This window comes from Hirundo rustica, chromosome 6 (assembly GCF_015227805.2).
Source record: "Hirundo rustica isolate bHirRus1 chromosome 6, bHirRus1.pri.v3, whole genome shotgun sequence".
NCBI lineage: Eukaryota > Metazoa > Chordata > Aves > Passeriformes > Hirundinidae > Hirundo > Hirundo rustica.
The window spans coordinates 14,138,559-14,163,535 of NC_053455.1; the positions used below are offsets into that span (position 1 = coordinate 14,138,559).

General features: G+C 36.6%; 2 protein-coding genes across 6 annotated transcripts in view; one reads left to right on the forward strand and one right to left on the reverse strand.

Annotated features, from left to right (window-relative positions):
• Positions 1-860: 860 nt before the first annotated feature.
• Positions 861-5,330, reverse strand: GSKIP (GSK3B interacting protein). Of its 4 annotated transcripts, none has more exons than XM_040065970.2 (3): positions 5,268-5,330; positions 3,342-3,600; positions 861-2,729 (listed from the first exon to the last, which is right to left on the reverse strand). In XM_040065970.2, exons 2-3 carry the CDS (start codon positions 3,597-3,599, stop codon positions 2,568-2,570), a joined length of 420 nt encoding a protein of 139 aa, XP_039921904.1. In that variant the 5' UTR covers position 3,600; positions 5,268-5,330; the 3' UTR covers positions 861-2,567. The 4 variants fall into 4 exon arrangements, with proteins under 4 accessions (XP_039921904.1, XP_039921902.1, XP_039921903.1 ...); XM_040065968.1 differs by lacking the exon at positions 5,268-5,330 and adding an exon at positions 4,652-4,731; XM_040065969.1 differs by lacking the exon at positions 5,268-5,330 and adding an exon at positions 4,559-4,716.
• ATG2B (autophagy related 2B) overlaps positions 5,175-24,977 on the forward strand; it is a 41,782-nt gene continuing 21,979 nt past the window's right edge. Inside the window, exons 1-18 of one of the 2 annotated variants that reach the window (XM_058420848.1) lie at positions 5,175-5,381; positions 8,835-8,997; positions 10,797-10,949; positions 11,913-12,015; positions 12,853-13,015; positions 13,502-13,681; positions 14,609-14,709; positions 15,817-15,995; positions 16,648-16,802; positions 17,486-17,597; positions 17,751-18,012; positions 18,866-19,016; positions 19,539-19,631; positions 19,792-19,980; positions 21,302-21,575; positions 22,690-22,795; positions 23,806-23,998; positions 24,174-24,316. In XM_058420848.1, coding sequence (XP_058276831.1) covers positions 5,220-5,381; positions 8,835-8,997; positions 10,797-10,949; positions 11,913-12,015; positions 12,853-13,015; positions 13,502-13,681; positions 14,609-14,709; positions 15,817-15,995; positions 16,648-16,802; positions 17,486-17,597; positions 17,751-18,012; positions 18,866-19,016; positions 19,539-19,631; positions 19,792-19,980; positions 21,302-21,575; positions 22,690-22,795; positions 23,806-23,998; positions 24,174-24,316 — 2,882 coding nt within the window. In that variant the 5' untranslated portion in view covers positions 5,175-5,219. Of the gene's footprint in view, positions 5,382-8,834; positions 8,998-10,796; positions 10,950-11,912; positions 12,016-12,852; positions 13,016-13,501; positions 13,682-14,608; positions 14,710-15,816; positions 15,996-16,647; positions 16,803-17,485; positions 17,598-17,750; positions 18,013-18,865; positions 19,017-19,538; positions 19,632-19,791; positions 19,981-21,301; positions 21,576-22,689; positions 22,796-23,805; positions 23,999-24,173; positions 24,317-24,977 lie in introns of those variants that run through there. The other variant, XM_040065964.2, reaches the window with a different exon arrangement.

Consider the following 24,977-nt stretch of genomic DNA (forward strand, 5'->3'; position numbering starts at 1 on the left):
AAGAAAGAATTTACTACTTTCTTATCAGAAGAGACCAGCTCCTCCTGCTTCTCTCAGCCTGGTGGACGCCATAGAGATTAAAGGAAAAAAGTGATACTAACCAGAGACAATTCTTAGTTAGAATGGAATTTATGTATTATGTATAAATTATATGAATATTCAACAGGCTATTGCTTTTAAGAGATAATTCTTTGTTAACAGGGGTCCTTCTTCAGAGCTTGTGGCTCGGGAGGGGCACCCAGACGTCTGTAACTTTGTTTTTATTGTCTTGTATTGTCCTAACTCTAAAACTGTTCAATTTTTTACTCTATTTTTATAACCATCTTATTTACTATTAAACTTTTAAAATTTTAAAACAAGTGATTGGCGTTTATCACACTCAGTAAACCCCGACGTGGTGCAATGACATTGCTGTCCCACTTCTGGGTTAACGCTGTGATACAGTGTAAGTTTTGTCAGTTAACACCTACAAAATGCCTGTTTTTGAAAGTATGATTGTAATAATCACAAAAAAAGATGGTTTAAAGACCTCCAAGACAAAACACACACACACAAAAAAGCAAAAAAACCAAAACACCCCCCCCCCAAAAAACAAAACAAAACAAAACAAAAAACAACAACAACAACAAAAACAATACAACCAACAAAACCCCACTACTTCGGCATTTTTCCACTTGGATTTTAAACACTCCAAGTCCTTTACACACCTCACCTTGCTTTTTCATAACAAAGTTTCAGCTGATACAAGTTTGCAGCCAGTTTTCCAAATATTTGACAGCTATTGAAGATTTTCTAAAGGCATGATGATTTCAGCTGTTTACTCCCCACTTAGCAGTAGCTCCACCCCCCACAAGAATACTACGCACCGGTCCATTTATTTAATTCTTTAGTCATTGAAACTGAACATGTAAATCAGTTGCAAGGAAAAATATTCAAATATAAATTTGCTAAAGTACATTCTCCTCACAGAGGACTAACCACGTGCCACAGACCTGTGTGCAAAAGAGAGCCTATGAACAATTTTTGGAGCATGGAATCATACCCTAGGGCAGTGGACTAGTTTCAGAAGTTTAACCCAAAAAGATAATAACCATGAAATTAAGCTCTCAAAACCAGAAGCACTAATTACAGTTGTCTAGTCATTGTTGCCCATTGCTAACCCAAAGCCATTACAAAAGGCTTGTCTGATCAATATGACTAACCCATAGCAGGTAGAAATCAACATAGCTCTACTGGAGTCACGGGAATCTGTGAAAACCAATAAATCCCTAAATGTGGCTCCAAAAGAGCTACTGCATGTACTTGCCACAAAAACATAGAAGAGTAACACCAGGATTGTTTAAATAAAGACAGACAAATACAGAACAGAAGAATACAAAAAAATGTGAATGTCACAGAACGCCAGTTCAAATGTACAAGCATTTCTACCCAACTCTAATTTTCAAAATGTCTACCATTCAGTACATACTTGAAAAGTTATAGCAGAACAATAGATTTATAAAGAGAGTTGTACCAGTTCTTAAGTAGAAAATACAAGTTATATCTTCCAGCTTGTATTAGTCTTAGCAAATTCCATACAGCCTTTGGTTTCAAACCAATACAATACAATAAACATTACAGTGCTTACTTTAGTATTCAGGAGGAGAGGACACTGTACAATTAAGGGAGAAAATGTGAAAACTGGGAGTACCAAAGTACTGTATTATAGAAAGTAAAGGCTGAAGCAAAAATACTCTTGAGTCTATCCTGTACATCATGTAAACACACATTCAAAATAGTAAAAAGGCCTTCCAAGCCTCTTAGACAGCTGCGGTATAGCATACATATATATAGATATATAACATCATTTTTAGGAAATGTGTAGCCCATTAATTCTGTGCTTAATCATTCACGGTTCAGACAATACATTCGTATATAAGCAGTTCATCTCGTGTGTTATTTGGAGCTTGCTGGTTGCCAGAGACAAGGACAGATCAATGAATGCTGAGCCTTGCTTTTAACTCAGATACTGAAACTATATAAACAATGCTCAGCTGTTGAAGAACCATCTTTCTAGCTACAAAGCTGACAACTTTCAGATTTATGTATAGCAAATCAAGCAGAAATTCTTTGCATAATTTTTCCAGTTATTTTTTCATTAACTGGGTAGAGCAAGTAGTTACCTTCTATTTTAAAAAGAAGGCATGAAAATTATCAGTAAGCACACACACAAAGAATTACTACTTATATCTATAACATTCAGTCTCTATTTTTTTAGTTTTGAATACTAAGACTTGGAAAAGAGACCAAAGTTCTTGAACATGGTATGGAGCAACTTACACGCTCATTTACAAAAAAAAATTAAGATTTTTTCTGCTATTTACCAAAGTGGCTTTTAATAACATTGTGATATATGCAAATCCATGGTAGCAAAATGCTATATAATATACTTGTTATAAACATTATATAATAATGTACTAGCATGAAGTAGACATTAATGCAAGAAATTAAGATGTTGGTAAGGAAGATCTCAGTGCTTCATACTAAGAATTCCTTCTAGCACTAAGTCTTCCTCATATCCGGGTAAATCATGACTGACTTTCTTTCTTCAGAGCTTCTAGTCTTTGTAGTATTGCATTTCCAAACACCTCTCGATATGCAGGGCTGAGAGAGTCCAACAAGGAGTAGACAGTTTCATGATATGGAGTTTGCAGCCTGTCATCAGTCTGATCAAAATCATAAGCTACTACCTGTAACAAAGAATTCCGTGTGTAAATTTCTATGGTGATGATCACCTTGGCACATGTAGCACAACATTTAACTTCACCAGTCAGGGTAGCACAGTAATGTAAGAACAAAACCCACTAGATTTAAATTGCAGTCTCTGCTTTCTACTATGGAGCTTACTGGTTAATACAGTATTTAAGACAATTTCAAGTACCTTTTGTCCAAAACTCAGAATATTAGTAAAACACATCCTTTGAAAATAAGTCGTGCATCTACAAGTCTGTACAAAAATTACAAACGGTGAGCAAAAAACCCCTATATAGATGTAGTATTATTGACTTCTCTGAGTACCTGAGAAACTCAAAGATTGACACACCTTTAATAAATTGCTGATTCTATGTTCACCATTTTGTGTCTTGAATAAATTCCCGTTTTTTTAGTAACTTCCTTTCTTGCTTTGTTGTAAGTAACTAACTAAAGTTCCCTCTTCTAAGAGAAAATATGTAGATCAGGCTTTCATATGAGTACAAGAGAAACATGTACGGTTGTCAGTGAAGTATTTCTCTAGGCACCTTTTAAATATGGTTATTGTTCAAAACAAAGAAGTTTAAGAAATTATATACAAATTAGTTTACCCTGAGTCCTGCTTCAGTGAGTTCCAGACAGTATCTGTTCCTTTCTCTGGTTTCCACGTTGATATATGCCACATCCTCTGCACAGGGAAGGGTTTTTGACACGAACATGTTGCTGACAGCAAACAAAACATCATTTACAACAGCTTCGGCTTCTAGTCTCATATCTTTCACGTCTGTTCCTTCGAAGTCTCTATAATCAGAATCCTCTTCAAACCCTGTATTATTGGGCAACTCCATAGGATTGTAATCAGTCTCCATTCTGCATATAAAAACACTTACTTCAGATTTATTACACCACTGCACTATTAACCATAATAACACCATAAAACACAAGTTACATTTTAAACAGACATATTTAACATTATCCAAAAAAAAAAAAAAAAAAAAGTAACTATGAGATCCCAGTGACTTCTGTAACTCATGAAATAAGAGTCTAGAGAACTCAAACCCAAGATACTCAGAACAAGTGCTGAAGAAGATGATAAGAACATTTAGAAGTGGTATCAGTACCACTGAAGCTAATTTTTCTTAGGCAAGTAAACTCTCATTCTGTGGTCTAAGACTCTTGTTACGATTCAGCAGTCATTAATCCTGCCCTTTGCTGATCCAGAATGCAGGAGGAAGAAAAGTCATGCCTGGAAAAAGTGAAATCAATAGCTGTAGAAAACAAAAACCTACTGTTAGTGAATTTAAGGAGGACTTAGAAAAGTCTGTGAACTAAATGGGTTATCAGAGGCTTCAGGAATTAACGGCAGCTGCTTGTTACAGTCACTAAAGAATAAAGCTCCCGTCCATCTTTTACGCACAACTGCCGATACATTTCAGAAACACAGGCTGCTGGTCTTTGCCAGCAACTGGCTCCAAAATGGGACAGCTCCAGCGGGACCATCACCGCGGCTTCAGCAGTTGCCCCCCGGGTACCAGTGTCGCCAGGAGGCCTCCGCGGACACCCGTGCAACCTGCCAGAGGCAGCAGCGAAAGCCCCTTGGGACGCTGCCCCGAAAGGTCTGGTAGCTGAGCACTGCTGCCAGGAGGAAATGGGGGCTGCCAATTACGGATCCGCAACATGCGGTTCATTCACTTCATGGGACCCACCGCTTCCTGCCAAATCCCACCTTCGATCTACAAATTCCGAAGAAGCTGAAGGCAACCGGGGAGCTGAATACCGAGCTGCGCAGCCTCCCGCTCCCACGGACCGCACCCCGGAGCGCACCCACCAGCTCCGGCGGCCGAGGCCCCGCCGCCCGACCCCGCACAGCTCCGGACGCGCCCTCCGCGCCGCCCCGCCCGCCTCGGGGAACAGAGCCCACCCCGCTGCTTCCCGGGCCGCTCCCGGAGAGGCGGCCCCGGCGCCACCGGCTCCGCGACGTATTCCGGCCGCACCGCCCCCTCCCGCGGCAGCTTCCGTCCCCGCCTCCTCCGCTCTGCGACGCCACTTCCCGCACGTCACGGTGCCGGTGGTCGGCGGGGGGGGGTGCCGGGAGGAAGGCGACGAACAGCCGGGATCGGCCCGGTCGCTCTCGCCGGCGCCGCAGAGCTGACAGGGAGGGGCTGCCAGGCCGCCAAACCCCGGCCCCTTCCCCGCGCAGCGCGGCTGCAGCGGCCCCTCCGCGGCCGCCGAGAAGATGGCGGCGGTGTCCGAGTGAGGATGGAGCTGCCTGTCAGTGCCTCTTCGCCCTAGGGCGGGCAGTGCCGCCCCGCCGGGGCGTGAGGGGCGGCGGCGGTGCCGCCCGGCAGCGAGGAGCCCTCGCTGTCGCCCGCGCCGAGGGGCGCGGCTTGGCCTGGCGGCCCCCACTCAACTCCCTCGCGCCTCCGCTCGCCGGCCGGCCCCGGCCCCGTCCCGCCGCCCGGCCTCGGGGCCCCCGGCGTGCAGCCGCCATGCCGTGGCCTTTCTCGGAGTCCATCAAGAAGAGAGCCTGCAGGTACCTGCTGCAGAGGTACCTCGGCCACTTCTTGCAGGAGAAGCTCAGCCTGGAACAGCTCAGCCTGGATCTCTACCAGGGCACCGGCTCCTTGACGCAGGTCCCTCTGGATAAGTGGGTAAGAGATGCTGCCGCCTCACCCTCTCGGCTCCTGCTGCGTCTGAGGGACCAGCTGATTCTCTGCCCCCGGCTGCCACCCACTTTATTTTCGATACCCAGCCTCTTTTGTGCGAAAGGTTATAGCCATAACTAGCATTTAATCCAGGAAACTGTTTTCTGATATGCTAGCACTAACAAACAAACAAACCGTGGCATTTATTACAGATACGTTTTTCTAGCCACACTTCTGTTGCATGATTTTCAATTATGAGAGGGGAAACAAAAACTGAAAGAAGGCAATGGCTGCTGATATTTCAGGGAGAACAAGCTAGCGTAGCCCCAATTGCTAGAAATCCTTGTAGTTAATAAGTGTGTTTACTACTAGAGTTGCTGAAAAACAAAGCAATCCCTGTGGTATCTATGCTTTGTCTTGGAGACATCTCGGTTCTTAATGATAGTGTTATGCTGATCGTAGTCTGTGTAGATCTCTAAAGATTGGCCCCTTCTCTTGTAATGGTGAAAGTACTTGTTGATGAAAAGCTGTTTTTAGCCTGGGTTTCTGCTGCAGGTGGTCTGTCACACTCGCCCTGGTGTGTGTTTTTTATATGTATATGTCTATTACACAGATATGTATATTTCTGGCCTACTGTAAAGCCACACCTTCGGATTACTGTCTTTGTAATATTTTGTAAAGTTTCTTGTTTTAATTGCCAGTGTTACTGAATACCTGGCAGCAGAGCGTCTGTCATGAGGGGATTTAAGCACTGAAGTGAATCAATCACTGACTTCCAGGGTAGCGTAGATGATGAGCTACGTCCTTTGCTTTAATGTTTTCCAAACCACATTTTTACTAGAGTATGTACTGGTTTTAGGCCACACAGGGTGCGTTTTAAAGTACTTGTAGATATGTGATGTTTTCAGGTAATGCTTTTTAATGTTGTTTGTGTGAAAATATGTTTGAAAGTGATAGGGGACAGACGCTTGCAGAAATGCTCAGTGTTACCAGAGTTTGAGTGTGGACTTTTTTTGTGGTTTGCTTGTTTGTTTCCTTCTCTTCTGGCTGTGTCTGCAGCTTGTTTTCTGTGGCAGGCTTGCAGTGAGGCTGCCTCGCTTTAATTGAATTGTTATGCCCTCTAGTGGGTATCGAGCACTTTTTGCGAGTCGAAGTGATATTATTTAAAATGTAAAATACTTAGTAACAAAGCAGTTATGGGCCAGTACTAAATGAAGTGTGCGTAACGAACACACAGTGATTAAATGAATGTGCTGTAATGCTTAGGTGATCTTCCCCGTTTGTGGATCAGCATTTTTCTCTTCCACTTGTAAACAATTACATGTTTGAGGTTCTCTGCACGTGACTCTGATGTATGACAGATTGCAAAAGCAGATGTCGCGGAAGTACTACAGCTCTTTTTTTCCCCTAGTCACTGTAACCTTGTTCTCACTGAATCACCAGGATGACTGCATATTTGCATGGCATCCATTTTTGCAGATACTTCTGTTCATCACAGCACTGTGGCTGCTTTAGCCAGCATTGTATGTGTTTATAGATTGTAGAGATATATAGGAATTCCCAGGGTTATTAATGTAATGCCTTAGCCTTTTGCAGCCTGGGCTGTTCAGAAGAATCAAAACGTAATGCGTGATGTTTGTGGTTGAATTTTAGTATGCATTAAATACTACTTTTGTGGACTATTGGTCAATAATGTCCTTATGTGCTTCAGTTTTAAAATTTCACTCGGAATGCTCTAATTACTTCCTTCTAGGAACAGCTGGCCTATTTATGAAGCAATTTAGCTCAAGAGCACTTCATTGTTTTTGCTTTTAGATAGTAAATTTCTATTTTAAAATAATAAGCAGTGTACTAAAATACACTTATTTTTTATCACCATACACATGGGTAGTAAAAAGACATCTGAGTCAGATTTATTCAAAATATGGTAGCTAGCTTACTTCCTACTATAGCAAATTACTTTGTAAATTTGTTCAAATAATTCAAATGAACCTGTAGTATTTTAAAACACAGTTTTCATTTCTAATAATTATTTTTGTCTTATCTTATGCTATTGGTCACATGTATACTTCTTAAATATAAGTTCAAATATGTTTGAGATGTTGTATTATTTCTTTTATAAAATTTTAATGTCACTGAATTTTAGTTGATTATTTGATTCCTAAATAATTTCCCAATAGGACTGTTCAGGTTCTGTTTCTTTAAAATTGATGTATTTTTCTGCTGCTTGAGTGGACTTTGGAACAGAAACTAGAAAAGCTGAACACGCAAGGCAAACAATTCTAAAAGCAAGGTGTTCCGGAGCACAGGGAGAGCAACAAGTTAATACGATGGGAAAGTTGCACCTGGAGACATAAGAATTAAGAATGTAATTTTCTGAAAACTTAATTTCTTTCTTTTTAAATATTCTATATAATTTAATATATAAATATAAATACAATACAAGAATATAATTTTAAATACAATTAAAACGCCAAACAACTTTTAAATCCTTATTTTTTCGAAATTTAGGATGTTGAATTTATTCATTTTCTCAGGTAAAATCAGTGCCTTGTTCAAAACTTAGGAAGGTCAGTACCAGACTTTTTCCTGCCAGTTGAAGATTATGTCCTATTATTATAACCACAGTCTTTAGTAGGGTCTTGTTTACATTGCAAAGTTGCACTCACTTAACTTGGTATGTGAATAAGATTGGAATTTGTTTCATTAAAGCAGCCTAAGTACTTCTTGTCTAAGAACTTTGGTTTTAACTACATTTTAAAATCAAAGTGTAGGCAGGAACTTACTTTTTCATTAGCTTAACTGAAGAATATGTTTCATGTGTATGGATGTAATGAAAGCTGCATAGAGCAACAAGGGTGTCTTCTCCCATGGAAAGAGTCTTTTCCCTACGTGGAAAACTTGAAAGTCCTAAATTACTATGTTAGAGCTGGTGTGATACTTTGGGCAATATGATGGTAGCAGTGTTTATAATGCCACTATGATTTAGAAATGACAAGTATGTTACACAGCAAGAGAGGATTGTTTGGGTCTATTGTTCCACTGTCACAGAGAAATCACAGATGAACTTTATGTTGAAATTACATGCTGTGAAATACTCCTGTCATAGAAACTAGGTACTTTTTGTGCTTTTACTTTCAGCCCATTTTCAGTTTTCTTCAAGTACTGCCAAAGAAAGAACAGATTAACTTCTGTTAGTATTCTAGTATTTATAAGAGTAGGTTAGCAGATTTTTCTTTTTTGCATAGTGCAAAAATACAGATTATATGGCCACCACAGAGCAATTCTGAAAGCTAGGTAGTGTGAAATTGCAATGGAATTGAAATACTTGAAAGTGTCTATTTTTTTTGTCTAACTAGTTTTCTAGTAGCATCAAAGTGTTTTGTTTGTTAGATGCAAAATTATGGATGTGCTTTTAAAAAAGTTATGCTTTTTAAATTTTATTTTATTGTTTTCTAGTGTCTTAATGAGATCCTGGAGTCTGCTGATGCACCTCTGGAAGTCACAGATGGATTTATCCAATCAATTTCTTTATCTGTCCCGTGGGGGTCGTTGCTGCAGGATAACTGTGCATTAGAAGTAAAAGGATTAGAGATGGTCTTCAGGCCAAGACCAAGGCTTGGTAGGCTTATTTTTTGGTTTTAGTAAAGGAGATTCTTTACGGTTTCTCAGTCAAAAGTCTGCCCTCACTTTAGTCAATTCTTAGCCTTATTTAAAATATCATTTAGCTTCCATACATTAATGATTGAGAATTAATAATAAAAAAACCCCTGTCAGCTGGTTGTCAACTCAATTAGTTGTTGCTCTGTTAAATAACTTGAAATGCTTATAATGTTCCTACTGTTGTATGTCTTCCAAGATGTTTCAGACCTAGAGAAATGGAAGTGTTGGAAGGCATTTTTGCAGTTTTGGGGTGTTGTTTGTGCAGTGCTGTGAGGCAATGTTAGTAGTTGGCTGTTGGGTGGCAGCAGGACAACACCATGGTGTAAGACTGGGAGGGGGGTTGTGGGAGGTTCTGGCTTTCTTTGCTTTAGACTAAAAGATGCATCTTGATATTTAGAGAACAACAAATCCAATTTAATTGCTATTGCAGTGTGAAATAATGACTTTTAAGTACTCTAAATACATACTAACTTTGATTATAATGCTGAGAGAGTTGTCTGAGTTCTTCTAGCTTGTCTGTATCCAGATGCTCGTTACAGATCTAGTTTAGACTGTCCTGGTGATGAGTTTTTACTGGTCATCAAACTTCCATAAATGCTGTGGAACACATAGTGCATTTTTAGTTGTGAAAATTGTTTGAATGTCTGAAGGATTTTAATTTGATTTCCTTCTTGTAGTGTAGAGAAGGTGGAAGAAAACTTTTTTTTTAAAAATATAAAAAGAAGAAAAAGATGTAAAACCTATTTCTCATCTTTTATGAGTTACCTTAAATGACTTCCTTGTTTGCATGTACTCTACATTTCATCCTTAGTTGTTTACCTGGAATTAAGTTTTGAGCTGTGTTACTTTCTGATGTAAGATTATTGTTTTGAAGGAATGGTAGTATTAGGAAGAAACTTTTATTTCTTCACCTGTGTCCAATTAGTTCTCTTTGATGTACAGTGCTTTATTATAGACCAAATAGTGTAGAAAAAAACCCCACAGTGCTGCTTTTACCACACATCTATTGCCACGTGGATGTTTCCAGACCTGAAGGCTTAACTGAAATCTTTTGCTTGTTTAACATGATTGTATTTGAGCTAGTTTTATTTTTGTCTGCCTGTACTGGAATGTGATAGTTGAATTTGATTAACTTTTCTAATCCATAGTTTTATAGTATTTGCTCACAATGGCCTTGACATTAGCTGATAGGAATACATTGTCAATTAAGTTAATCTGGCTGATGAAAAACTTGTTCAGCTAAATATTTGCTGTGCTCTTGGATTTTATAATGTTTTACTTACTATGTCAGGTCTGTGTTAGGCATTTAAAACGTTATAATATGCTAAGGTAACATTTTAAACCTTGCTTAGTGTTTCTCCATGCAGTATATGTTTCAAGAGGAATAAGAAACTTTGAAATAATTCTTAAAAATTGGACTTGCTTCATTTTGCCAATTATGCCTGCAAAAACATACCAAAATAACTCCAGAAATGATTTAATTGTTTAAATTACTTAAACCACTGCTGAAAACTGATTACACTGTTGATTACCTGATCTCATCTTGTTTTTACTGAGTTTTCAAATACCAGAATCTTACCATTGCAGTCTAAATAGATTACATGAATTTTAAAGTGGTAAAGTCTAATTTGTTTTTAAGTATAACTTCTTACTAAGCTGTTGAAACTCTTTTCTGGATGTGCCAAATGTATTGCTGTTTTGTCTTTATAGTTTCATAAAGTTCATGTTTAATTTATTAAGACTTATTTTACTCCACAGCATCTGGTTCTGAGCCTATGTATTGGTCAAGTTTTATGACCAGTAGTATGCAGCTTGCAAAAGAGTGTCTTAGCCAAAAATTGACAGATGAACAAGGAGAAGGGTCCCAGCCTTTTGAAGGACTTGAGAAGTTTGCAGAAACTATTGAAACAGGTATGAATCAGTTATTGAGACCTGAATTAACATCTGAGATTTAATTGGTTTATGTTGTGTTGCAGTTTTACAGAATGGCATCTCAACTGCCATAATATATCTGACTAATTTTCACTTGTTAGCATTGCTTGTAAAATCTAAAGAGGAATACAGAACAAGTGGTCTTGATTTTCAAGTGGGAAAAAAAGCCCCATTTACTTCCTAAATATTTGTGTAGTTCCCTCAGTAGACAGTTTGAACTCTGTTTCAGGGCAAGTTGGATTTGTTTTCACCAGAATAAATCCAGATGAATCTGTGCCTGAGGGATTGATGACATGTCTTTGTTTTGGAGATGGATGTGTAATTCATCAATTATGCTCTTGATGCTCTTGAAGGAGAAATGGAGAATGTTTTTTCAGCTGTGTTTATGCAAAGCTGACCTGTTATGTTGTATGCATCTCCATAATCACACCATGTTGATAGAAGTACTGCAGACTGTTTTCTGTTGGAGGTGGTTTTTCTAAGTGGACAAAACTAAGGGCTTATGCCCACATTATGTGGTGCAGAAATGTCTGAGCTAAGGGAAATGTTTAATGTTCCATCTAGAGACAGAATTATTCGGTCCATGCTGCTTGCTGCTGCAGCAATGTTTAATAGTTCAGATATATGGTACACAGTGAAGGAGTTACTTTCCTTGGGGATCATCCACACTGAGCTACAGGAAAACTTAGTTTGAACTGTCACTTGCTCAAATGTCTGAGCCTTAGAGAGCAGTTGTATGCTATGGATACAGATATTGGTAGTTTAATAGGAGTTTATATTGTCTCTTGAAGTCTTTGTTACCTTATTAAACTCAACTGGTAATTTCCACTGAAATAAATATTAAGAGCTTTAAATCAAAGACTATTCAATAGGGTTGCAAAAGTAATCATTCAGTAACTTGACTTAATAGTCTACACTGTATTTTTTTTTTTCTCTTTTAAGTTCTGAGAAGAGTGAAAGTTACCTTTTTAGATACTGTGTTACGAATAGAACATGTGCCAGAAAACTCTAAAAGTGGAACTGCGCTTGAAATCAGAGTTGAAAGGTAAATTTATTTTAAAACTGTGGATTTTTTTTTCCTAAGGCACTTTTTGCCATTTCCTGTAAAATACATTCTACTCATACACACGTTCTTAGTATATAGTTAGACATTCACTCTTGAGCACCTCTTTTATAGTGCTAGCGAGCAATGCCTTCACTCAGATTCCACTAAGCATGTTTATGCTAGTTATTTAACCATCAAAGTAGAAGAGTTCTGTTTTTTCCCAATATACATTTTCATCAGCTTCTACAGTTAATGAATGACATTTCTCAGACATTCAACAGCCAGTGTACATTGTTGACTGTGTGTGCAATTAGAAAAGGGAACTGACCCTTTTGAGTAAGACACTTTAAATCTGTTTAGGAAAAAAGATGCAGTCCTGAAAAAAACCCCCAAACCCTAAAAGAATTTAGGTTCTATGTGAACTTTCAAAAGAGCCTGTGTGAATTCTGTTATTTTGACCATGAATTCTGTACATGTTCTTAATGTAGATTATTTTCAACCTATGGGAGAGTGTAATCATACTTTCTTGCAAAGTATTGAGATCACCATCAAATAATTGCTAATGGAAAATATTTGGTTTTTAACATTTATAAGCTCCAGGTTATTGTGTTCTCTGGGGTTTGTTCACACTGGAAGCATGTCTTGGTTTTCTGGTGGTGTCCCATAGAAAAATTAAGATTTCCACACAGAGAGTGGTGGGTTTTCATTTCATGATGGTGAGCAGCACTGTAAAAGTATGAGAGAGAGACCATGTACAGACTTTAAGCCTAGAAGACACAAGAGAAGTAACAATTTGCATGCACCCACTGTCTTTATTTCCTTTCTTTTGCCTCCCAGAACTATGTACTGTGATGAAACTGCAGATGAGTGCTCTGGGATTAATGTACATCAGCCCACAGCTTTTGCTCACAAATTACTGCAGCTCTCAGGTGTCTCTTTCTTCTGGGATGAGTTTCCTGCATCGGCAAAGTCCTCCCCAGTGTGTTCAGCTACACAGCTGGTAAAAAGAAATACATTATATAAGAACGTAAATTGATGAAAGAATATATTAATAATTATTGATTACACTAATCCATTAATACTGATGCAAGATGCAGAAGTTGAACTTGTACTTAAATCTGTGTTTGGGAAGTTTTATAATCAGTTCCTGTTGATTTTGAGGAGAGACAAGGAAATGGACTTTAGGACAGAGTAGAGATTGGGATGTATTGTACTGGAATCTGGTTACAACTTTAAGAACTAGGAATTTAAGAATCCTGCAGTTCACTATTCCATGGTAACTTGCTCTTCTTTTTTCAAAGACCTAATGCTTCACATTCCATGTGCCTTGTTTTTTCACAGTTATCAATACATTTTTAATGCCTTTGCCTTTATAGTTTGTAAAGTGATTATTTGTGTGATAGGCTTATTTGAAATGCTTGTGTTTTCAATTTTTTTTCTTAAGAAATGGGGTACATTCTTATTTCTTTATCTGCAACTTTTTTAGGCAACTGAACCAAAGCTTTCACCTAGCTGGAATCCAAAAATAATTTATGAGCCACATCCACAGTTAACAAGAAACTTGCCAGAAATTACTCCTTCTGACCCTGTACAGATCTGTAAACTGATTGGTAGAATGGAGTTAAGCCTAACATTAAAGCAAAATGAAGTACTTCCTGGAGCTAAGGTTAGTCATGCTTTCCTGGTCTTTAAATGAATAGTTCTGTAATTATTTTTTTTTCTAGTATATATGAAAAAGGTATAATATTCTCAGGGGAACAGAATTACCGTAGTTTTCATGTTGATTCTTTACATTCTAACCTAATAAATATGTGTAAAAAGACATCTTTATGGTAGCCAGATGCATCAGGGCACACTGAAATCTGTGACATGAGAATTCCTATATGATAGAGAGAGACTGAATTTAAGTGTTCAAAAAACAAGTAGACATGGTAGTGAGTATATAAATAAAGCTGTGTAATATATTCCCCTTCTCTCCAGTTTTTAAATTGGCTGTTGACCTGTTTTGTGTAGTGTATCATATTTTATAGAAAGCATAAAGTTTCTACCACAGTAGAGAAGGGGTTTTTTTTATGTCCAGTAATTTCTAGTCAATCTTGCTGTTCTGGTTTATTCAAGTTAAGAAGAGTCCTTGAAAAGTAAAATAACATTTTCCTTGGTGTGAAATATAGAAATGCTGCCAATTTCAGAAGTATAAATATGCAAAACATAAGACCTTTGTAGTTTTAAGGTTTATTTCAAAAGGTGTTTATTTGAATATGTCTTAATTAATAAGTAAAACTAAATCTATTTTTGATTACTTCGGGAATTAGTAAAGAAAAAAAATTAGCAGATTAATGTAATTCTTGATATTTTTCTGTTATGAGATGGTGTATTTATTTTAAGCTAGTAGTCAGTGACACATCTGCATTTATCCTGCCAAGCTACAGGTTGAAAGAAACACAGAATTAAGTTTCTAGTTGTATACAAAATGAAGATGCTGGTGGAATGACTGTATTCTTTCCAGCATAAAAATCTGTTATCCAAATAATTGATTCAAGTTGTGTAAAGAAAAATTTCTTCAGTGTTCTTGACAGCATTCTTTTCTTTTTAGTTGGATATAGATGGACAAATAGATTCTGTACATCTGTTTCTGTCACCAAGGCAGGTTCATCTTCTGTTGGACATGGTAGCAGCTATTGCAGGACCAGGCAAGTGAACATTCTGTAAAAGTTAAACACGTATTACAAGAAAAAAAATAAGTTTTTCAAGATACGAAAGTTTCCTCAGTTGAAAAAAAAAATTGTGGTGGTACATTATTGTGAGTTTTTATCTGATATTATTAAAATGCTGTGTAGCTGCTGTGAGTTGGGACTGTGGTTCATATATTGTTTTCAGTTGCAAATTGTACATCTAGTAATGAAAAAAACCAACAAATAAGGCTTGACATGTGACTGTATAATAATAAAAGAAATAAGGAAATTCTAGGTGGAGAAAACCAGGAGACCAAAAAATTCTGTTTTTCGTAATTCTGTTTCACAAGAGCAACTTAGCTTCTCTGTCCTATGTTTTAGTGACAGGCACAGAAAATACAGAACAGACTGTAATTGAGTTTGTCTGTATTTCTGAATAAGTAAGAGCAATGTTTCTGTAAGAGCACAGAAAATACAGAACAGACTGTAATTGAGTTTGTCTGTATTTCTGAATAAGTAAGAGCAATGTTTCAACTACTGCAGTAGAAGTATGAGAGTGTTTTGATTTGTTCCCCTCATCTGTTTTATGTAACAACACTTGTTAGGGTAGATCTGTTAGGTAGCTCTTTTAAAAGATCTGTCATGTCCTGGGTAGGTGCTTAATATTCTTCTTATGCTGATATACTTGTTTTATTGAATGTGTTCATTATTTTTGGACAACTGGAGAGGTATTACATACAGTTCCCCACATGTGTCATCTTCAAACATGAAACTTTAATAATTCCTTAATAGGAAAGCCTTTAAGAGGTTGTGGCCTTAGTCCCTAAAGCTGACTGAGAAGAGAAATGTATGCATATTATATGCCAACACACTGCAATATAACCTTAAAATATTTTCATCAAATGTGAAGTTAGTAAATGCTAGGAGAGAGTAATCTGTTCTGAACAAGTAAAACCTTCAAACAACAAAATGCACAAATAGTCACATCTGATATATAGCAGGCATGTCTATAACTACACATGCAAATATATACACCAATGAGTCATTTTCAGATTAATTTTGGAATTTTCTTCAGGATATGTTAAGGAAGTTACAATAGGATTTCTGTCCTTTTTTTGAATTTAGAGAGTCTAAGCAGGATAGAATTGTCAAATAAAGATAGGAAGAACCGGCCAATGCAACAGGAGGATGAGTATCGGATTCAGATGGAGTTGAAACGTTATTTAAGGAAAGAGTCTTTATCTGCAGGAGCATCATCTGAACAAAGCTTCTATGAGACAGAGAGTGCCAGAACACCTTCTAGTCGTGGCAAGTATAAAAGATTATGCAAAATAGCAAATAACCTGTTGTTAAGTTTGTTTAAATTGATTGTTTGTCTTTTAATCTTACCGATTTATGTATTAAAATAACTTTGATTTAAGCAATTATATGCCATCAATTGTAAAGTTCAGTAAAAACATAACTAGGTATCAGGCTGAACTTGATTCAGTATTTCCTTAAAACTGTTCAGTTTATGTTAATGTGCAGCATGTTAAAAGCACATACAGTGTGATAACCTTTCAAATGTGTGGTCAAGGAAATGACATCTACAATAATAGTTATGTTTATTTGATTTTATGTGAATATTTTTTGCTAATTATTTTTAATGTGAAATACTTTGATTTGTCAAAAGTAGAATGTATCAATTTATAGAAATTATACCAGCTTGAAAATGAAAATGAGATAGTTAACTGTTTTAATATTCATGAGGGTTTTTGTCTTTTGATTTTTATTTAATTTCTCTCCGTAGACACTACTAGTCTCATGTCAAGAAAACTTGAAACTTATGTAAATGATGTATTTAGCTAGTTATTGTGTCTAGCAGTTAGATTTCTGGACTTAAGAATACATTTCTGTTAGAAATAAAGGGGTTTTTTTAAATTAGTAAATAACTCTTATACTATCTGTGGTTCTCCACTAGAGGAAGAAGTTTTCTTCTCAATGGCTGAAATGGACATGTCTCACAGCCTTTCCTCCCTTCCACCTCTTGGAGATCCTCCAACCATGGATCTGGACTTGTCTTTAACCAGTACATACACAACTACACCAGCAGGATCTCCACTGAGCACTACAGTGGTATAGTATTAACTGCATTTAAAATCTTTTAGAAATTAACACTTCTGTCTGAAACTGTTGCATAATTGCTGCATTCTCTACAATGTCAGGAACTTGCCAAGTTCTAGAACAATTGAAATGTTTAGAGCTGATATTATTCCTTTTCTGCTATAGAAATGGTATTGGAATTATCCTCGTTTATTTGGCTACTAAGATGGGAAATACATTTTCAAATGCCATGAAGCTTATATAGGATGCTTTGTGATTTATTTTCTTTTTATTTACTGCATGTGTGCCACCTGTTTTTCTTTTGAAATAGACTACACAGGCAATGTTGTATGAAATTGCTGTATTAAATTTTTCCTCAAACAGTATAGAAACTATGCTCTTGTTATCACCATCTTTCCCAAATCTGTTGTGTACCTAATGTTTTCCTTAATGAAAACCATGGAGAGCAGTTGTGTAACAAGGCAATACGTGCCCATGGGGAGTGCAACTTTAGCTTTAAGAACCTGTGGAGTTAGAAAGCATATCTCAAAGTAAAGCGTGCCTGCTTTGATAAGTTGGGCACCAATTCTCCGTGAAATGGCATGCTGATTGTTTATGCATGTTGGAGTTTTTTGTTCATTTGCCTTATTGTTTATGTTTGATCTAATGTCTAACAACTCTTTGCAAATTTAAGGTCATATATATTTTTGTTTTAGCTGCAGCCAACTTGGGGTGATTTTCTTGATCGTAACAAACAAGAATTACAGCCTCCAAGAGGTTCCTCACTAACAGCCAATATGGTTCACCAGACTTCCTTAAGAAGGACATGTAAGTAACAACAGATAGATAGTTCTCTGTAGATAATAATGAAAATGAATTGTTATGCAGCAACTTGGTAAAAAGAAATGAAAATCAAAAGTAAGATGATTTTATAAATGTGTTATTGCTGAAAAATTACGTGAACTTAATTTTGTATTTCAGCTATTCCATCCAGATCTGTTTCTGTGGATGAATCCAGACCTGAGCTACTTTTTAGACTGGCAGTTGGAACTTTCTCAGTGTCTGTACTTCATATTGACCCTTTACCCCCACCTGAAAGTTCACTGAACCTTAACCCATTGACACCAATGGCTCGGGATTTCTTTGCCCGAATAGAAAAGATTGAGCCAGTTAAGTTTTCAACAGAAGATTTTCTGTCCTTCCGAGAAGTATTTGCAGAAGCTTGTTCTCATGATCACCTTAGGTATAACTTTGCTTATTAATAAATATAATTAACAAAAATATATTTTTAGTAAATTTGAGTAAAGTAAGTTTATTTCCATAGGAATTGTGTCACTTAGTATTTGAATTGCATTAGACTTCTTTATTAATTTCAAAATGGTCTTGAATTTTTCCATCTGTTGTCCACGACATCTTTTTTTTTAATTTTAACTTAAAAAAAAAAGAAGAAAGGAGAATAAACATTAAAATCACCTAGCTTTTTAACAGATGAATTAAACTAGGTACAGTTTCTATGACAGAAGCCTAGGGAGTCAAGAATCATTAAGTAAATGATTTCTTTAGAAATAGCTGTGTTTTACAGAACTACTGTTATTCCAGAACAGTGATTACTGCTTGAAGGGTTTTGCTTAGTTTGAAATATCAGTAGGGCTAAAGCCTAAGTGAGAACAAGATAATAGTCAGGCAACAGTCTTTTTTTGCAGAAATTTTTACCATCCCAGTATAGTGTATGAAGTAAAATATTTAAGGGTATATATACCTTTTCTTACCATATGTAATTTAGAGTTTGTGAGACATTAGACTGCTTCATTGTCTATCTAAGGATGTTAGTTTTAGATGAACTGCACCTCAGGTTAGATGCCTAAAATGTTCTGTACAAATTTCTCTATGTTGACCATTGTTGCTTATGTAACATGAGCTACATTGTCTTTGCTGCTAAATGTTATAATGAGATATTTTCATATATTTGGAGAAATTATGGTGTTTTAATGATTTTAAAAGGATTGTAGTGATCCTTTTTTTTTGTATACTTAAGACTTTTCATCATTGTTATTGATTTCTGTTACTTTTAATAATTCATAATTTTAATAATCCAGGTTTATAGGTACTGGCATCAAAGTGTCTTACGAGCAAAGACAAAGAACTGCCTCTCGAAGTTTTAGTACTGACTTATCCATTGGAGATATGGAGTTCCTGGAATGCCTTTTTTCTACTGACTCTCATTCCATGCAGCCTCACTATACAGAGGTATGTTAAAAACAAAGGGAGTTCCATAAGAAAGAAATGTTAATTATAGAATTGAGGATGCTAAATTTTAAAATGATTGTCATTTAAATGTTTCTTAATATTTTTTAGCTTTTAAAATATGTTACAGTTTTAAGATAAATTTTTAATTCTGAGCTCAAATAGTGAATCTAACTTCTGTCATACCTGACATGAACAGCACCAAATAGCCAAACTTCTTTTAAATATGCATAGCATAGTTTGGGCATTAAAGTAGCTGTTTTCCAAAAACTAAGCAATGGAGTTGAGCAGTGCAAAGGTTTCTTGTGATGGTCATTATTCTTTCAGCTCTTTTAATGGTCAGAGGCATCCAGTAAGGAAGCTGAATATGTGGATTGAGTAAATAGTTGAGTTGGGGCTCTGTTCATGGGCTTCAGTGTGGGGTTACCTGTCTGTTCTAGGTAAAATGTTATAAATGTATTTTCCAGTGGCAACTCTTTCCTACTTATTTATTAAGCATTCTTAACTGTTTTTTTTTTTCTGAAGCTGCTGACATTTCATTCTGAAGAAAGAAATGATTCTCATTCTATGCCATGCCTTCAGCTGCATTACAAGCATTTAGATAATAGAGGACCTCAGGTAAGGCGGGAAATTAAAAAGACCAAGTTTCTGTACAATAACCTTTGTCAAATTTGGTTCATTTGACCAGAAATTTGACTGTAGAACAGAGTTCTTAACTCCTACTTATTTGTTTCACTGTTGTGTTGAAGATTTTAGTGCCTTTTCTCTTTCTTTTCAGGGTAGTCAAGGGAGACTCAGTTCTGTTCCACAGAAAGCAGAGTTACAAATAAAGTTAAGTCCAGTGTTTTGTGAGCTGGATATCAGTATTGTAGACAGATTAAATTCCTTACTTCAACCCCAGAAACTAACTACAGTGGAGATGATGGCATCTCACATGTATGCTTCTTACAATAAGCACATAAGTCTGGTAAGTTTAAAGTGAAATTGATTAATAAATTTTCTGGGGGTTTTTTGGAAGAGGAAGTCAGGGTGACAATAAGCCTGAGATTGCTAGTTCTGATTGATTTGTGGTGGCTAAGGTGCTTTTCTTTAGTGCAAGGGGGTTTGGTTGGTTGGTTGACTGGGGTTGGTTTGATTTTTTTTTTTTTTGTTTTTTTTTTTTTTCCCAAGCTTCTGACACAAGAGCAGTAGCCACCTGACAGTCTCATTTTGCATTCAATGATTGTGTGCTTGAAAACAGACCAAAAGACAGTGGTAGATGCTTCACAAACTGCATGAGTTCTCAGCTTCTTGAAGCAAGGAGAACTGGGCAAAAAAGAATAATCTTGACTGACTTCTCATCCCTAATCTGTCCCATCATGCTCTCCAGCAGGTTATACAAAGTGTCACTAAAAATTCCACTTCTATGTTGAAATCTTTAGTTGTCACAAGCAGCCCAGTTGCCTCTGCTGTGCATTACCTGCTTTTGGGGTAGGTGACAGAGAGAATGGGGGGCGTATGCATTGCATTCTAGTGATCTGGGACCAGCAGAAAGAAGTTGAAGCTTATTTGCCTTGCTTTGGGTTGTCACAAAAGCATTAAACTTAAAGACTTTTCTTAAAATACGTGAGGAATGATTAGTGCAATTAACTGATTTTCTGCACAGCAACAAAAATCTTCATCTAAGTTTATTGCTGCATTTACTGCTTATGGAAAAATCAGCTTTCAAAACTATTCAAGAGAATCTTTATTTAAAAAAAAAATTGTAAGACATCAATAATTTCTGTAAATGTAATTGTCTTGCAAGTTTGATTCCTTTTAATAATCAGCAAAAAGGGGAGGATATGAAGAACATGAAAGTAACAGGAGCTGGACACCCTGACTTGCTGAAAGGGACAAATACACGTTATATTAATTCCTACTCTTTCAACAACAGCAGTTTTTAAACAAGTGTCTGAGACATGATATTTCCTAACTGCACCTGAGTATTGTTTGTTACTCTCACTAATTTAAGAGGAAAAAAAATTTGCAAAAACAGCTGTTTTTTTTTTAAAGACTGCTAATCTCTGCAAAAACTTGACTTCTAAGTAGAATCTTTACCACACCAATAATAGAAAAATATCGTAAAAACAGTAGCAGTCGGTCTTGATGTGTTTTTTTTCTGTGATATATAAATAATATTTTTCATTTTCAGATATTACATCATCAAAAGCTTTCCTCATAGTCACTTTTAATGCTACTTTCTCTAATCCAGAGGACTTTTTTATTCACTCTGGTTTGTGTTTTGTTATTTGATTTTTTTTTTTTAGCATAAAGCATTTACTGAAGTTTTCCTGGATGATTCACATACTCCTGCAAACTGTAGAGTTTCAGTTCAAGTCACTGCCCCAGCATTAAATCTCTCTGTTCGCTTCCCAATACCTGATCTACGGTCAGATCAGGAAAGAGGACCATGGTTTAAGAAGTCACTTCAGAAGGAGATTCTTCATCTTGAATTTACTGATATGGAATTTAAAACTGAATTTCTAGGAGGGTCAACTCCAGAACAAGTTAAATTAGAACTTACCTTTAAAGAGCTAACTGGTAAGAATGTTAATACTATATTCAAAAGTCCTTTTTTATTTTCTTAGGTACTATGTAGTTGAGAGAAAGGTCCTCTCATATGGTGTAACCCAGGGAGTGTCTTTGCACCTGAATTTTGGAGTAGATATAATATCTTTACTGTAGTTTTTTGTTCTGTACTAAATACTAACATAAGTCCAAACAATACTACAAGGAGGAGAGGCTGTGTGCTCAGTTCCGGGCTCTTCAGTGCAAGAAAAAGACAAGGAGCTTCTGGAGGGAGTCCAGTGGAGGCTACAAAGATAACGGGAGTCTGGAGCATCTTTCATACAATGAGAAGCTGCAGGAGCTGGGCCTGTTTGGTCTGGAGAAGACTGAGAGGGGGTTTCACAAGTAAATAAATACCTCAAAGCCAGGTGCCAAGAGGATGGTGCCAGACTCTCTTCAGCGTTGCCCAGAGACAGGACGAGGAGCAGTGGCCATAAATTGAAACTCAAGAAGTTTCACATTAACATGAGGAAGAACTTCTATATATTGAGGGTGGCTGAGCAGTGGAACAGGTGCCCAGGCAGGTCGTGGAGTCTCCTTGTTTGGAGACATTCAGAACCCACCTTTGATGTGTTCCTGTGTAACCTGCGCTACATGACCCTGCCTTGGCAGAAGGGTTGGGCTAGATAATATCCAGAGGTCCTTTTCAACCCTAAAAATGCTGTGATGCTGAGATTGATTCCCTATATAACTATAATTGAAAAACTTTAATAATTTCATGCCTCTAGTATATTTTAAAGTAATGGATCTATGAGTCTGGTTTATATTTGCAGTCTCTGCTCATTTTGTGTACTTAATCAAGGCTGTGACAAAATATAGCAATGCTATAAATGTAAATGCAGATATCTATGCATTAGAAACATCTGATTTTCTAACTACTGCTAACTAGAAAATAATGTGAAATAATTTTTGTTTCTAGAAGTTAATATTAATTTTTTGGAAGAAGAGATGACAAACTTTGCCTAAGTAGCTCAGTAAGTAGCACTGGCTAGTTAGTCTTGTTAGACTCCAGCCTGAGGAGTGGCTAACCTGAAGTTAGCAGTTGTCATTCCTTTGTTAATTTCTAAAAAAATCTCTTTCTATTCAGGTTCATTTGAAGAAGATAATGCAGAAGCACCAGTAAAATTTTTTCAGGTGTCAGGTGGCACAGATGGAGATATAACATCCTCATCAGACAATTTTGACTGGCCTCGGTAAAATAAATGTTCATGTTTTTAATGTGGATTGATTAAATTTTTATGAAGCACTGTTGTTTTTCTAAATTTAATCGAGAATGCCTGTGTGGTAAATAATTGAAAATAATTTGTGAAGAAGCAGCATGTAACTATTGAAAAGATGCCAAGAATTTATAAAAAGAAATTCTGGAACTTCTACCTCTATAATAATGCAACATGGTTTTTAATATATACTTCTGCATGGACTTGAGTAAATGTCAGTGAAAGTTAGGTAAATAATTAGAGACTTGAGACTTTTTCCCATTTTTTTGGCTTTACCTTTCTCCTGCATTCATGACTGAATACCAAACAACGCATCCCAGTTGAGTTTTGCCTCAAAATAATATAAGCCATAAGAATAGTAAAAATAATTATATTGTGAATTGCAGCTTATATCACATGTCAGGCAATACAGTGCTTCAGACTTACTGAAGAGAAGAGCCTGTCAGCTGAAGCATGTAATAAGATGTTTAAAGAGGCAATTTTAGATTTGCTACAGGATTTGCTGAATTTTTTGCCACAGAATTCAGTGGCTTTCTGACAGCAAGTTTATATGGACATTTTTTCTTTAATAATGGAGCAAATAAATTTTTCTATAACAGTGTTTAAATGTAGGAAGCTAAGCCATGCAGTAGAGCATTTTTAATAGCTGTTAGTGGTCTAGTGAAACAAGCTTTATTTTGGGAGAGTGCTGGGTTGTTCTTGGGTCACCTATATGGTCACCTGATGGAGTTGAATAAAGCAGACACTTAACAATTTCACCTGATGGTATCTTTCCCATATCCCTTTGTGTGTACAAGTTAGTTTTTTTCTTACTACTATTGCTTTGGGTAATAAAATACATTATTATCTAATAAAAAAATTCCCTGGACTTAGTCTATGTGTATTTAATGGCAAGCCAGTAGAACTAGTGGACATGTGACAGAACATAAATAAAAACATTATAAGCATCTCTAATGACTTATTCTGCATAACTTCTCCAATGTTAGGATTGTATTGAAAATAAACCCTCTGGCTATGCATTCTATTCTGGAGAGGATAGCAGCTGAGGAGGAAGAAGGTGATAATAACTTTCAAGAGGAAGAGGAAGGAGGATCTCATTCATTGAAGGATGTCTGTGATATTAGAAGACCAGAGCCTTCTCCGTTTTCTTCTCGTAGGGTCATGTTTGAAAATGAAGAGGTACTATAAAATTTATTATTACTTTGTGCTTATAATAGAAAAAATTGAATACCTTCTCACTACTTTATATGCAACTTCTGGCTTCTACTTTTGGTTTTGTTTGGGGGGTTTTTTTGGTTGTCTGTTTTTGTTGGGTTTTTTTAACTTAAGATTTTTTTTTTCTTTTTTCTTTCAGATGGTGATGCCAGGAGATGTAGTTGAAATGACTGAGTTTCAGGATAAAACAGTTAGCAATTCTCATTATGTACTGGAACTCACATTACCAAACATTCATTTAACATTACCAAACAAAAGCTTTTATGAAAAACTTTACAACAGGCAAGTATAATTGTTTTGCTTTGTTGTCATGACCTGTACGCTTAGTTCTGTGTCACTTTTGATAAAAGCAATTGTCTAAGCTGGTATAGCAGGAACTCATTTGTATAGTTTATTTAAAATCACAAAGTGCTATATAGATATTTTTCCAAGTTAGTATGACACCATTGTGTGATTGGTGCCACAGCAGCTGTCTTCTAAAAAGTGTTTGGCAGATTTTGTGAACAAGTGAAGCTTTTAGTCTTTAGCTCTCAGTGAATACTTTGTTCAGATCTCTCTGAATGGTTTCATTTTGCTCTAATCTTTCTGATTTTTTCTTTAAACAGATTATTATACTTAAAAAACTTGAGCTGAATTTTATTATTTCCATCTAAAAATCTAGAGCTTGCAAGGCAGTCAGAAAAAACGCCCCCAAATCCAGTTTTGTAAGGCTCACAAAGGTTTATAAAAATGTAGAGAAAGCGAGCCCAATTTACAGATGAGTGTTCACCATTTATTTCTGTTAGTTTGCTGTCTGAAAAACAACAAAATATTACTAGATTGTTACTGTGCTATGCAGTATGCAAGAGAGATGCTGATCTATTTTAGTCTCCGATAGGTGTTACTTTACTCCGAGTATTTTCATTTCCAAAGTGACAAAGCAGAACCTTCCATTGAATGTTCT

Bases quoted from the DNA above. Each gene is read 5' to 3' on its own strand.
- GSKIP (XM_040065970.2), bottom strand. From the start codon at position 3,599: ATGGAGACTGATTACAATCCTATGGAGTTGCCCAATAATACAGGGTTT. The intron at 2,730-3,341 runs GTAAACTAATTT...TCTTTGTTACAG, and splicing joins TCACTGAAGCAGGACTCAGG to GTAGTAGCTTATGATTTTGA.